Source organism: Drosophila elegans, unplaced genomic scaffold (genome assembly GCF_018152505.1).
Source record: "Drosophila elegans isolate 14027-0461.03 unplaced genomic scaffold, ASM1815250v1 contig_1, whole genome shotgun sequence".
Lineage (NCBI taxonomy): Eukaryota > Metazoa > Arthropoda > Insecta > Diptera > Drosophilidae > Drosophila > Drosophila elegans.
Genome location: NW_024545461.1, coordinates 451,663 through 463,759, shown reverse-complemented (window position 1 = coordinate 463,759; position 12,097 = coordinate 451,663). Strand labels below are relative to the sequence as shown.

The following is a 12,097-nucleotide window of genomic DNA, read 5'->3' as shown; positions in this document are numbered from 1 at the left end:
GTCAAAAGGGCGGTCACGTATATATAAATTTGATGGGACGAACACTTACATCTTCTGAGCTAGCCGCACGACATTCGTAGCGAGCAGATAATAAAGAAAATCAGTTCGTTACATCTGGAGCCCAACGTGATTGTCCTGACACTGAAAATACAGCAATAAACAGAAATGGGGAAAAATTGGATCTATCTCCTTAAGAAAGAGGATTTTCCAAAGGTGGCAGCCAAGCTTGGCATTATCCTGGAGGGCAAGTCGGACGACATGCGAAAGGCCCTTTTAGAGTATGTTACGAAGACACAAAACGACCCAGGAATGGCGGGAATTTGGGCTGAGCTGGAGGAATTGTACGACAAACCAAGCTCGAGCGGCAAGTTACAAGTCCCAGACGCCGAACAGCTCATAGCCAGCCTGGGCGTTGAGAGCATGAAGGAGGCAGGAAGATCCAGGGGCCCAAGCCAAGAAAGAAGAACAGAACAGCAAAGGCCCAGCGCACCAGACTATGCAAAAGTCGCGAAGCAAGTCAGGGAATGGTCGTTCAAGTTTGACGGCACGGAGAAACCACTGGAGTTTCTGGAACAAGTGGAATGGTCAGCAAACACATACGGTTTGAACCTGAACCTCATTCCCCGAGCCATGCCTGAATTGCTGCAAGGCAAGGCCCTTAAATGGTTCATATCAAACAATAAACACTGGAGGACATGGGGAGAGTTCAGCGACAGTTTTCAAACGTATTTCCTGCCAAGGGGTTTCTTCACAAAGCTCGCAGATCAGGTCAAACAAAGGAAACAGGGCTTTAGAGAGTCGTTCAAGGACTATATGGTTGACATGCAGACCATGATGAGACCACTTGGCTACTCCCCAAAGGAAACACTCGAGCAGATAAAGGAAAACTGCACGTCTGACCTGAGGATTTCCCTGAGGACATATAAGATAGACGATCTAGAATCTCTAATGGTGCTGGCTGACGAGTATGAAGAACTCGAGAAAGAGCGAGAAGCATTTATTCAAGAAAACAAATTCTCGCGAAGCAAAACAACAGCACCACAAGTCACGCGTAGAAGGTGCGAAGAAGAAGGCGGACACCAAGCACCTAGTGACGGTCCAAGACAATGGACTCCAAACACCTACAACCACCAGAGCACGTTATGGAGGCCACCCAATACCAATCAGAGACCACCCAGCGCAGCTCCAAGAGCCCACAGGTCACAGACACACATCGTGAACCCACACGAAGCCTGTAGACGGTGTGGCGGTCACGGACATTGGGCAAGAGGATGCCAAAACTAGAGGCTGTTTTTCTGCTGGACTTGCGGCAAGGTGGGGGTGAAGAGTGTAGAGTGCTGCCAAAGATCGGGAAATGGCCTACGATCCCAGCCACAGAGAGGCGAGCAGGGGTCGCAAGGTGTTGTCTCTCCAAACTAACTGGCGATTTAATCGAAGAAGAGCAGCAGTTATCCGCAGCGGTACAGATTGGCAGAACCTCACACAAAGCCACAATCGACACCGGAGCAACAGCGAGCTTTATAAGCGAGGAGCTGGCGGATACACTGGCTGCTTATGGAAAGATTACAAGGACGAGAAGGCAAGTTAGGTTGGCAGATGGCAGGTGCAGCGGGATAAACACGCAGCTCGAGGTGGAAATCGAATTCGGCAATAAGCGATTGCCCATGAGCCTGTTGATCTTACCAGGAGTGGTAGACTCGCTGGTGCTGGGATGGAATTTCCTCACAGGAGTCGGCGCCGAAATAAGGTGTGCCGGACATACAGTGGTAATCCCAGAAAGAAGAAGGCACAACGGGTGGTTAGAGGAAAAATTGTCTGAGGAACTCTGAGGAATGCGACGTTGAAAAATTCCTAGAGCAGGAGCTCGCGGAGTTTCGAACAATGAGTGGAACATCCAACATAGCCGAACACCGAATCACCATGAAGGACGACAAACCAATCAAACAGAGATACTACCCGAAAAATCCAAAAGTTCAAGGGGAAATCAATGCGAAAGTCGACGAGTTGCTGGAGAAGGGGTGCATAGAACACTCGAGAAGCCCGTACAGCTCCCCGATAGTCATGGTGAAGAAAAAGACAGGTCAGTGGAGGCTTTGTGTCGACTTTAGACAGATCAATGCCAAATCCATCAAAGATGCTTATCCGATGCCAAGGATAAATAACATATTGGACCAGTTGAGGGAGGCAAGATACATAAGCAGTCTGGATTTGAAAGACGGATACTGGCAAATTCCTCTGGAAGAAAATAGCAGGCAATTCACGGCGTTCACAGTGCCAGGAAAGGGGCTTTTCCAGTGGAAAGTAATGCCATTTGGTTTACACTCCGCCTCGGCGACTTTCCAGAGAGCACTGGATCAGGTTATTGGACCGGAGATGTCACCACACGCGTTTGCATACCAAGACGACATCATCGTGATCGGACGGACACTGGAAGAACACAAAAGGAACCTGCGGGAAGTGTTCCGACGCCTTAAACAGGCTAACCTGAGGATAAATCCCGAAAAATGTCATTTCTTCAAAAGCGAACTGCTTTACCTGGGACACCGCGTTACGGACCAAGGAATCGGCACCGATCCCGAAAAAGTAGCAGCCATAGCCGAGCTGGAACCACCCACAACCATCCGGGAGTTGCGCCAATACTTGGGCGTAGCATCGTGGTACAGGCGATTCGTGCCCGACTTTGCGCGAATAGTAAAACCACTAAACGATCTATTGCGGAAAGGCACGAAATGGACATGGACTCCAGAGCACCAGCAGGCATTCGAGGAGGTGAAGGCAAGGCTAGTGGCCGATCCTGTGCTGGCATGCCCGGATTTCGATAAACCATTCGTACTGCAGACGGACGCAAGCGATTATGGTATAGGGGCAGTCCTGACGCAGGAAACGGAAAGCGGCGAAAAGGTCATTTCATATTCAAGCCGGACCCTGAATGGCGCGGAAAAGAACTACTCAACCAGCGAAAAGGAATGCCTGGCAATCGTGTGGGCAATCCGGAAGCTCAAACCATACTTGGAAGGATACCGCTTCAAGGTGGTGACGGACCATATGGCGCTTAAATGGTTGAACAGCATCGAAAGTCCCTCAGGAAGAATAGCGAGGTGGGCCCTGGAGCTGCAGCAGTATGATTTTGAAATATCATACAGGAAGGGGCAGCTTAACGTGGTCGCTGATGCACTGTCAAGACAGCCTCTACCAGAAGCCTTTAGGCTAGCTAAAGAAACTCTGGAGGACACGCAGGGAACATGCAGTTGGATCAAGGATATGTGTGAGAAGATTAACAAACAGCCACAGAAGTTTCCGGACTACATCATGGAGGGAGGCGCATTGTACAGGCATATCCCGCACAGAGCAGGCAGCGAAGACGTGGCAGCATGAAAGCTCTGTGTCCCACGGGGGCTGAGGGAAACAGTCCTGAAGGAGAATCACGACTCACCAGCTGCGGGACACGTGGGAAGTCGGAAAACGATCGCAAGGCTGGCGGCTCGATATTACTGGCCAGGAATGCATAGGGACGCCCGAGCACACGTACGGAAATGCGAGACATGCCTCAGGTACAAGCCCAACCAGATGCAGGCAGCCGGAAAAATTCTGACGCAAATACCCGAAGAACCATGGGCAACGGTATGTGCAGACTTTGTCGGACCATTGCCCAGGTCGAAGCATGGCAACCAGATGCTGCTAGTTCTGATAGATAGGTTCTCAAAGTGGACAGAATTGGTGCCACTGCGAGCAGCAACGGCAGAATCACTTCAAAAGGCGTTCCGAGAAAGAGTCATCGCTAGGTTCGGAGTCCCGAAGGTGGTAATAACGGACAATGGAGTTCAGTTTGCCAGCCGTGCATTCAAAAAATTCCTCAGCGAAATGGGCATTAAGCAACAATTCACGGCACCATATACACCGCAGGAGAATCCGACGGAAAGAGCAAACCGGACAGTTAAAACCATGATAGCGCAGTTTGCGGGACAGAACCAGAGGAATTGGGACGAGAAGTGGCCGGAGATTATGCTAGCGGTAAATTCAAGTACGTCGGAGTCAACAGGGTACTCCCCGTGTTTCCTCACGCAGGCTCGAGAGCCTCGACTGCCCAGCGCCCTGTACGACAGGGAAACCATCGGCACGGGAAAGCAGACGGAAACGCCTGAAGATAAGGCCAATAAGATGAAGGAAATCTTCGAAATTGTGCGCCGGAACATGGAGAAGGCTGCTCAGGACCAAGCCAGGCATTACAATCTACGAAGGAGGCAATGGAATCCAACGATAGGGGACACAGTCTGGGCGAAGGAGCACCATCTGTCAAAGGTAGCCGAGGGTTTCGCGGCAAAGCTAGCGCCGAGATACGACGGACCGTACACGGTAATAGACTTCGTCTCACCAGTCATTTGTAAACTCCGCCACAAGGATACGCAAAAAGAACGAACAGTCCACGTCAGTGAGCTTAAACAACAAACACAAGAACTCGGTACAGACAAGCAAGGACAACACAAGCAGGCAACAACATCAGGTGGTGCGGACTATAGCGTCGGGCATAAGCCAGAGTCTATATAGACCGCAGGATAACACGAGCATGCAACGACAAAAAGTACAGACTATATCGTCGGGCATAAGCCAGAGTCTATATAGACCGCAGGATAGCACGAGCATGCAACGACAAAAAGTACAGACTATATCGTCGGGCATAAGCCAGAGTCTATATAGACCGCAGGATAACACGAGCATGCAACGACAAAACGTGCGGACTATATCGTCGGGCATAAGCCAGAGTCTATATAGAACGCAGATAAAGAGGAGGCACAGTGACCCAGACAACGAGGCAAACAGATTCTGCGTCGGGCATGAAGCCAGAGTCATCCATTAATACGCCGCGAAGAATAAGGTAATGCACAGTACAAGAAACCGAAAAGACCGCAGGCCAACAACAATCCGTAGCGTCGGCAGACTCTGTACGGATCGAGGAAGACCACGACCAGATCTTTTTCGTTCCCGAGGAAAGAGGGGAGACGGTACAGCTCGAGAGCTTTACCGTAGCATGCCAAGCCGGAAAAACACTAAAATAACGCGCACACACATAAACGGCCACAGTTAATTAGTTAGCATGCCAAGCCGGAAAAACACGAATATGACGCGCACACACATAAACGGTCACGATAAAAAAAAAAGGGAAAGGCACTACGTATGATCCGGCAATCTGAAATGAGAAATATACATGAAAACCGGGGTCGCAGGGAAACAAACCACTTGCCAACTAAATGCAGAACGATGCAAGAAAGCGATGAGCCGAGCAGGGTCATCGACACCGGCCCCAAGGGCAGGAAAGGTCAACTCTGCAATCCTGGGCCAAGCTTTGGGGAAAAAGAAAATAAGTAAACATGAAATAGAAAGGAAATTGCGCTTACCATAGCATTGTGCGGAGTCACTATAAACAAGGGATGGGGGCGTTTCGATTCATGGTCACCGATTGGCCCTACACGATAGTGTCGATCGGTGGGCACAAAATACTGGAAATATCGGCACAAGGAGTCACGCTGTGGAAAATCGATACATCGAGTGGCAACGCCACGTTGGGTCACGGAATCGATAACAATTGGAGACCGATCGGTTGGGCGGAGAGTGACCGTACAGCGGAGAGTCACACGGGGAATATCGATATCCCCGATAACAACTGGAGACCGATCGGCACGACGTAGAGTGGCCATCCGACGGAGAAGACATATCGGGAATTCAAAAATCATCGGGGGAAACGTCTGGGCGGGAATTCAAAAGTCTACGGGGGAAACGTCTGGGCGGGAAATTCAAAATCTGGAAGGAGGATCGGCGCTGTGGAACTCCATAAGGAGCTGTGAGCGTCGTGGGAACCATCTGGAAGAGCGAGTCGACTGGAAGACTACAGGCGAACGAGGAGAAGACACGTCGAGGGAAGGATGTCAGAATGTGGAGTATACCAATGCAGAGAGAACAGCGAGTCTCTTTTTTATTCCCGAAGTAAGGGGAGAATGTGAGGAGTTGAATAACTCCCCACAAGTTAAGAAGCAAGCAGAGTAAGCGCATGCAAGCAGTGGCCTACCAGTTACCAGTTACGCGGCGAATTCACCCGTAGTAACGGTAGTGCGGAGAGAGAGAGTGGTGAACTGAGCACCAGACAAAGCCAAGGAGAGTCCGAGAGGGACAGCAATACAAGAGAGCGGCGAAGGGCCGTGGGCAGAAGGAAGAAACGGGACGGCACCGGACTTTGGACCCTGATATTGGTGCCGGGCGCAGAGGGCGAAAGGTCGAACGGTAAAACCGTGGACTTTGGACCAGGAGGCAAGGAGACGCCGATAACTAGCGGTAAATGGAGGCCTATATAAACCGGTCGAGCGCAGGAAGCTGGATCGGTCGATTTCTATCAAGTCAACAAGTAACAGTCATCAAGTGAACAAGTAACCAGTGAAACATTGTGAAGGAGCAAGTAAAGCCGTGCGGAGTCATCAAGGAAACAAGATCGCTACGTCGAGACGTTCGGGACTTAGAGCTAAAGTCTCCGAATTGAGACACAGGTAGCTGAGGTCCTTACGGCATCACACGGCTAAGTCCAGGCGCTTTGTTACAACTTCTGTCGCGATTTGAGCTTGGCATCCCACCCGGCGTGTTCGACAAAGTGAACAAATAGAGTCCTTCGACGAAGAACCGTGGGCTCAGAAGCAAAGTGTCCAGAACTAGCTACCTGCCTACAAGGACTGCATTGGCGAACTCCGGCGTATGCCTGATCGTCCTGCAGGAACTGTACAAGGTCCTGGTGCGACTAGCCCGGAAGGACGCGCGTTTGTTCAGCTGGTGTCTCGAAAGGCGTATGCGTTGAGAGCACAGCGGTCCACCGCTAGAGTCCCAGAACGGCAGCTTACCGAGTCGCCAACAAGGAGCGGAGCTGGTCGAGATAGCTGGAGGCGGACAAGGACAACGAGGACCCCAGGACGACGAAAACGAGCGTCGAGCGAGCAGCCCACACTTCGAATTCTTAAGCCTGCGGCAGAGAGGTTAGGGTGGAAGCGTTCGTCTAGAACCTGGCGTTTGACCCAGGGACTGCGTTGGCGGCTTCCGGCGTACGCCTGAACCGTCAGGTAGAAACTGAGCCGACGTCCGGTGCGACCGGCCGGGACAGAGCAAGGGACAGGAGGCTGCGGCTGCGAAAGGCGTACGCCTTGAGAGCACAGTGCCTGTTCACCCTAGTCTGGGAACGGTGACGCATCCCTAGTCCCTGTAAACCCGCCGAGCCAAGGGTAGCAGAAGACATCGCAAGCAAAACCGGCGAGGAAGACACCACTTCGCAGCCGGCACGATCCAGAGAGGCGTTCAACGTGGGAAGGAGACGACGGCAGGACGTGATTCTACATAACCAGTACACCACCCCGGCCGAGGGTCAAGTCGGCGAATATAAGATCACTGCATACTCCCAGTCTTTCTGTGTGTTTTCACTGGTCAAAAGGGCGGTCACGTATATATAAATTTGGTGGGACGAACACTTACATCTTCTGAGCTAGCCGCACGACATTCGTAGCGAGCAGATAATAAAGAAAATCAGTTCGTTACAATTTGATTGCGACAGGTGCAAGTAGGGCTAATGGTCAAGTTGAACATTATGGGCACCTTAAAGAATTTATTAACGGCCGTTGAAACTAGCAATCGATCTTGGCAAGATGCATTGGGAGAAGTATAATTAGCCTTAAACTGTACGGTTAGTCGAGTGACAAAAGCAAGCCCCTTGGAATTGTTTATCGGCAAAGTTGCTCGCGCGTTGGGGTTGCTTCCACCCTGCGATATGGTAGAAGAGGTCGACTTGGCAGAAGTAAGAAAACGAGCAGGTCAAAATATTTCAGATGGAGCAACATATAACAAGGAGTAATTTGATAAAAACAAGGCTAAAATTGTTGGATGCAAGGTTGGAGATTTCGTATTGTTAAAAAATGAAGAGAGGCATCAAACAAAGTTAAATCCAAAGTTTAGGGGGCCGTTTCAAATAACTGAATTGTTAGAGGGGGATAGATATATGCTCAGGTCTTTGACAAATAATAGAAAATGTAAATATGCTCATAATGACATAAGAAAAATGCCAAATGCTCAATTACCAGTTGAATTTAAAGATGTTATAAGGATTTAAATACTGTAATTGAAATAGAAACTGTTGAAAGAGACAGTAATATAGTAGTTGCAAAAGACACTGTTGAAAGAGACAGTACAGTTGTTTTTAAGAGTTAATAATGAAATAATGTAAAAATAAACTGTTGAAAGAGACAGTAATGAAATAGTTGAAAAAGACACTGTTGAAAGAGACAGTACTGAAATAATGTAAAAATAAACTGTTGAAAGAGACAGTACAGTTGTTTTTAAGAGTTAATAATAAAATCTGTAATAATAATGTAAGCACAAGTGCAAAACAATTGTTTGTTTGCATGTGAAACCGAAACTCGCTGCGCTTTTACAATGTCGGAAAATAATATCAATGCTGCAACATATGTATATATACTTATTAAATTTAAAAATAAAACAAAACAGTGGTTTTTAATAATGTTTTTAGGCAGATAAATCACACCTTAAAGTTGCTTGGGCACCGCGCGTAATATGTTCCTTTTGTATTGTTGTAGGTAGGTATCTGTTGTTTGACAAGATCTGTGCGACTGCCCTGGCCGAACAAACTTCAGAAGCTTCAACTTCAAGCTACAAAAATGTTGGTAACATTTTGGACATAAAAATAAGAGTCCAAACGCTCTTGCAAAGGAATGAATTTTAGAGATAATTAGATTACGTTTATTTTAATATTATTTCTAATTAAACAAGAAAAAATGCATGTGACCTTATTTTGGTTATTTATTTTTTTGTAGCACAAAATAAAAAAAATACAAATTTATACTTCAGAGCAGGACTGCTCCAGTATAATCAGAAATAAAAGACTAAACTAGTTTAAATTATAGTTTACACTATACTGTAATTACTATATTACATATATTTGCTTTTAGATAATGTGTTTGTTTATATGTATTGTATTTATTAATATTTTTAATTGAATTGAGGTTTCTTAAAAAAAAATTAAGTTTTAACTGTAACATGTGTTCCAAAATAAATTTTTTTAGTTATACAAAATATTCTTAAATGACAAAGATAATTTTATCCTGCTTACGCATAATCTGCATCACTGTTTTCATCATCTGATGACTCATTTTTTTTTCTTTTTTTTTTACTTCGAACTTGACTGTATTTGCGGCCACTTGACTTTGAAGGTGAAACGGTAGATTTAACGATATGAGCTATTGATACATCACGCGCATCCTAAAAATGAGTAACATAAACACAATAATATTTAAAATAAGCAAACCAAATTAACTTACGTTTCCAGAAGTTGCAGGTAATATTGAAGTTTGCATATTGTCAATAGTCACAGAAGAGGTAAAAGAGCATCCATCACTGGCGGTGTAGGAATTTTTCATGGAATTAGTATATACTATACCATCAGTCGAATTATTTAAAGTTGATTTGTCGCGGAATTCATCAGGATCTGAGTCCGCATCTTCTGGATCAAGTTTTAACATAAGTTGCTTAAACTAAAACCAAATTAGAATAAATTGGAAAGAACATTTTTTTAATACGTACATCAAGGTACTTAGCAACTAGGTCCAGTTTCTCTTCGTTCGTAAACGGAAAATGGATGTCTGTGCTCAACTTCTGTTGCGACATCTGTTTTTTGATAACATCAATAGTTGTTTTCGGATTAAAGTCAGTAACGCTTCTACGTGTAACAGCTTTTTCATATAATTTTGGTTCGGATGGTGAATACCTTGAAATTTTACTATCAGTTATACCGTACATGTCCTTTAAATGATCTTTTAATATTAGAAGCAGCATACACGCTTGTGCTGATGTTATACATTTTTTTATTTCTGTCATGTCTTCGGGCAATCGATTGAACAGAACCTGTGGATCTTCTACGTCATCATCATCTTCTAATACATCTCTTTCTTTCTCAATTGGTTTCAAATGTTCTTTAAACGTAGCGAGTAAATGTGTTCCAGCCATTGAGATTAGTAGATCTATTTGATGTATCAGATATAATGGCTCATCTTGAACTACATATGGGAAGTAAGCCAAATTATCGGCTATATACAACATTTGTTGTAATGATGTTTTCTGATCATCAAACTGTTTTGTTACTGTTTGCACTAAGGCACGCCTTTGTGGCTTAGTTGTACGAAGCAGGGAATAAAGAAAGTCGTTTAAAGCGGTTATCATATTATCTGGTCCTCGATTCCTTAAATTAAAAATGATTAAAATACGAAGTAAAACAAATATTGTAAAAAAAAACATACCCATAACCTCTTATAATTTCCATTTTTCCTCTGTTGTTTATTTGTAAAACTTTTTGTAGCTTAAAGCAAAGTTGTAACCCAAACTGCACTTTCATATTTACAAATCCAGAATATGTTTTATCGATATCTTTTAATAAAGCATCAGCTCTATGGGCGGACTACAAATATGTAATTGTTTTAGATTTCCAAATGCATAATAAAAATGTAACACCAACCTCGACCTTAGGATCAGTACTTAAGCATATTAAATACGGAACCATTCTAACTGGATGAACTAATCCTTGACGAAGAACAATCTGTATTACTTTAACAGCCCACAATCGAACTGTTTCATCCCGATTTAAAAAGCATTCAAGAATTTCTTCCAGATAAAGTTGAATTATTCGACTTGCCATGCCAGAGGAAACGTCGTTCATTTCCTTAAGATCCTCGTGCTTTGATTGTTTTTCCCCTGAAAATTAACATTAAAAATTTCAGTTATGTAGTAGGGTCAAGTCAGGGTCCAACAAAAGTTAAATTTAACTCTCTAATAAAAATCTGCACACAGAAGCCGCATTTTCAAAATAAGTTTAGTTTTTGATCAAAAAATGCAAAAACCATCAGTAACAAAAAAAAACAAAATGGGACTTTGTAAACGGGGCATGCTTCTTTTTACAAAAAATTTTAGTATAGACTTATCGGGGCCTATCTGTATTCTTAGTTTTCGTTTGTATCGCGTGGTATTTATGATATCGCGGTTTGAAAAAAATAACAATTCATTAGGACTTTTAAAGTTAAATTGCTTAGATGCCATTGCTTATATTTGCATTGAATTCGATTCTATCATATCTTAAGTAAAACGAAAATATACATAAAATTTAACGTCCCAGGAGCCAATGTTTTTTTTAATTTTTCTTCATATCTTAGTAAAACAAAATTAATGAATATGTTAATAGATGAGTTCACCTCTTTTTAGGAGACATTTCATATGGTGATCCGGCTTTAAAAAATATAAAGAAAAATTACTACATGTTAATATTTTACATGCGTGTAGAGATTAATGTTTCCTGTTTTTTAAGATACCAAACACAAATGTAAGTTAAATTTTTTAATATATATAGCATTTTTTCCTGAAATTTTTAAAAGTAACGTCTCATAAGCAAGTAACAATTTTCTCAAAGATGTATCATCTTTAAGGTCATAGGAGCCAATCATTTTTGTTCTTAAATATGGGCGGGCTTTTTCTAAAATAATTAATTATTTTTAAAGGTTGACCAAAAAGATATGTTTTTTCCCTCTTTTTTGTTTGTCGATCTTAAGTGATTGAGTTTTTGGTTGAAACAAGAAAGAAAACAAACTTTGGAAAGCAGAAGTTTTATACATTAAAGCTGCCATTGCAAAAATTAAATATTATATCGTTTTCCGATTTGAACAAAATTAAAATTATTATTATTAAACCAATACTAAATCCAAAAAAAAAAAAAAAAATAGAGAAGTTACAATCTGATTTCATGTATACTTTCTAACATTGTTGTGAGTTATATGATATTACCGTCCAATTTAAATACAATTTTAATCGTTATTCCGAAATTATAAACCATCAATATATCTCGAAGATATTAAAAATAAATTTAAAAACTGAAAAGTTTTATTTTTTCCTTTTTTTTCTCGCGATTGATGCGATGGGGTCCATATAGTTAAGTCGTCCGATCCGACTTGTTCCAACCTATGTACTGCCTGCAATACAAAGACAACTTTTGGGAAAGTTTCATTCAGGTAGCATTAAA

At 43.6% G+C, this 12,097-nt stretch overlaps 1 protein-coding gene across 8 annotated transcripts in view; it reads right to left on the bottom strand.

Moving 5' to 3' along the window:
* Positions 1-8,820: 8,820 nt before the first annotated feature.
* Positions 8,821-12,097, bottom strand: part of LOC108149213 (nipped-B protein) — a 191,366-nt gene continuing 188,089 nt past the window's right edge. For all 8 annotated transcript variants that reach the window (XM_041707769.1, XM_041707318.1, XM_041707440.1 and 5 more), the window contains 5 exons: positions 10,547-10,782; positions 10,332-10,489; positions 9,619-10,273; positions 9,357-9,569; positions 8,821-9,297 (listed from right to left, as the gene is read on the bottom strand). In XM_041707769.1, the coding sequence (XP_041563703.1) occupies positions 9,145-9,297; positions 9,357-9,569; positions 9,619-10,273; positions 10,332-10,489; positions 10,547-10,782 (1,415 nt within the window). In that variant the 3' untranslated portion in view covers positions 8,821-9,144. The remainder of the gene's footprint in view (positions 9,298-9,356; positions 9,570-9,618; positions 10,274-10,331; positions 10,490-10,546; positions 10,783-12,097) is intronic.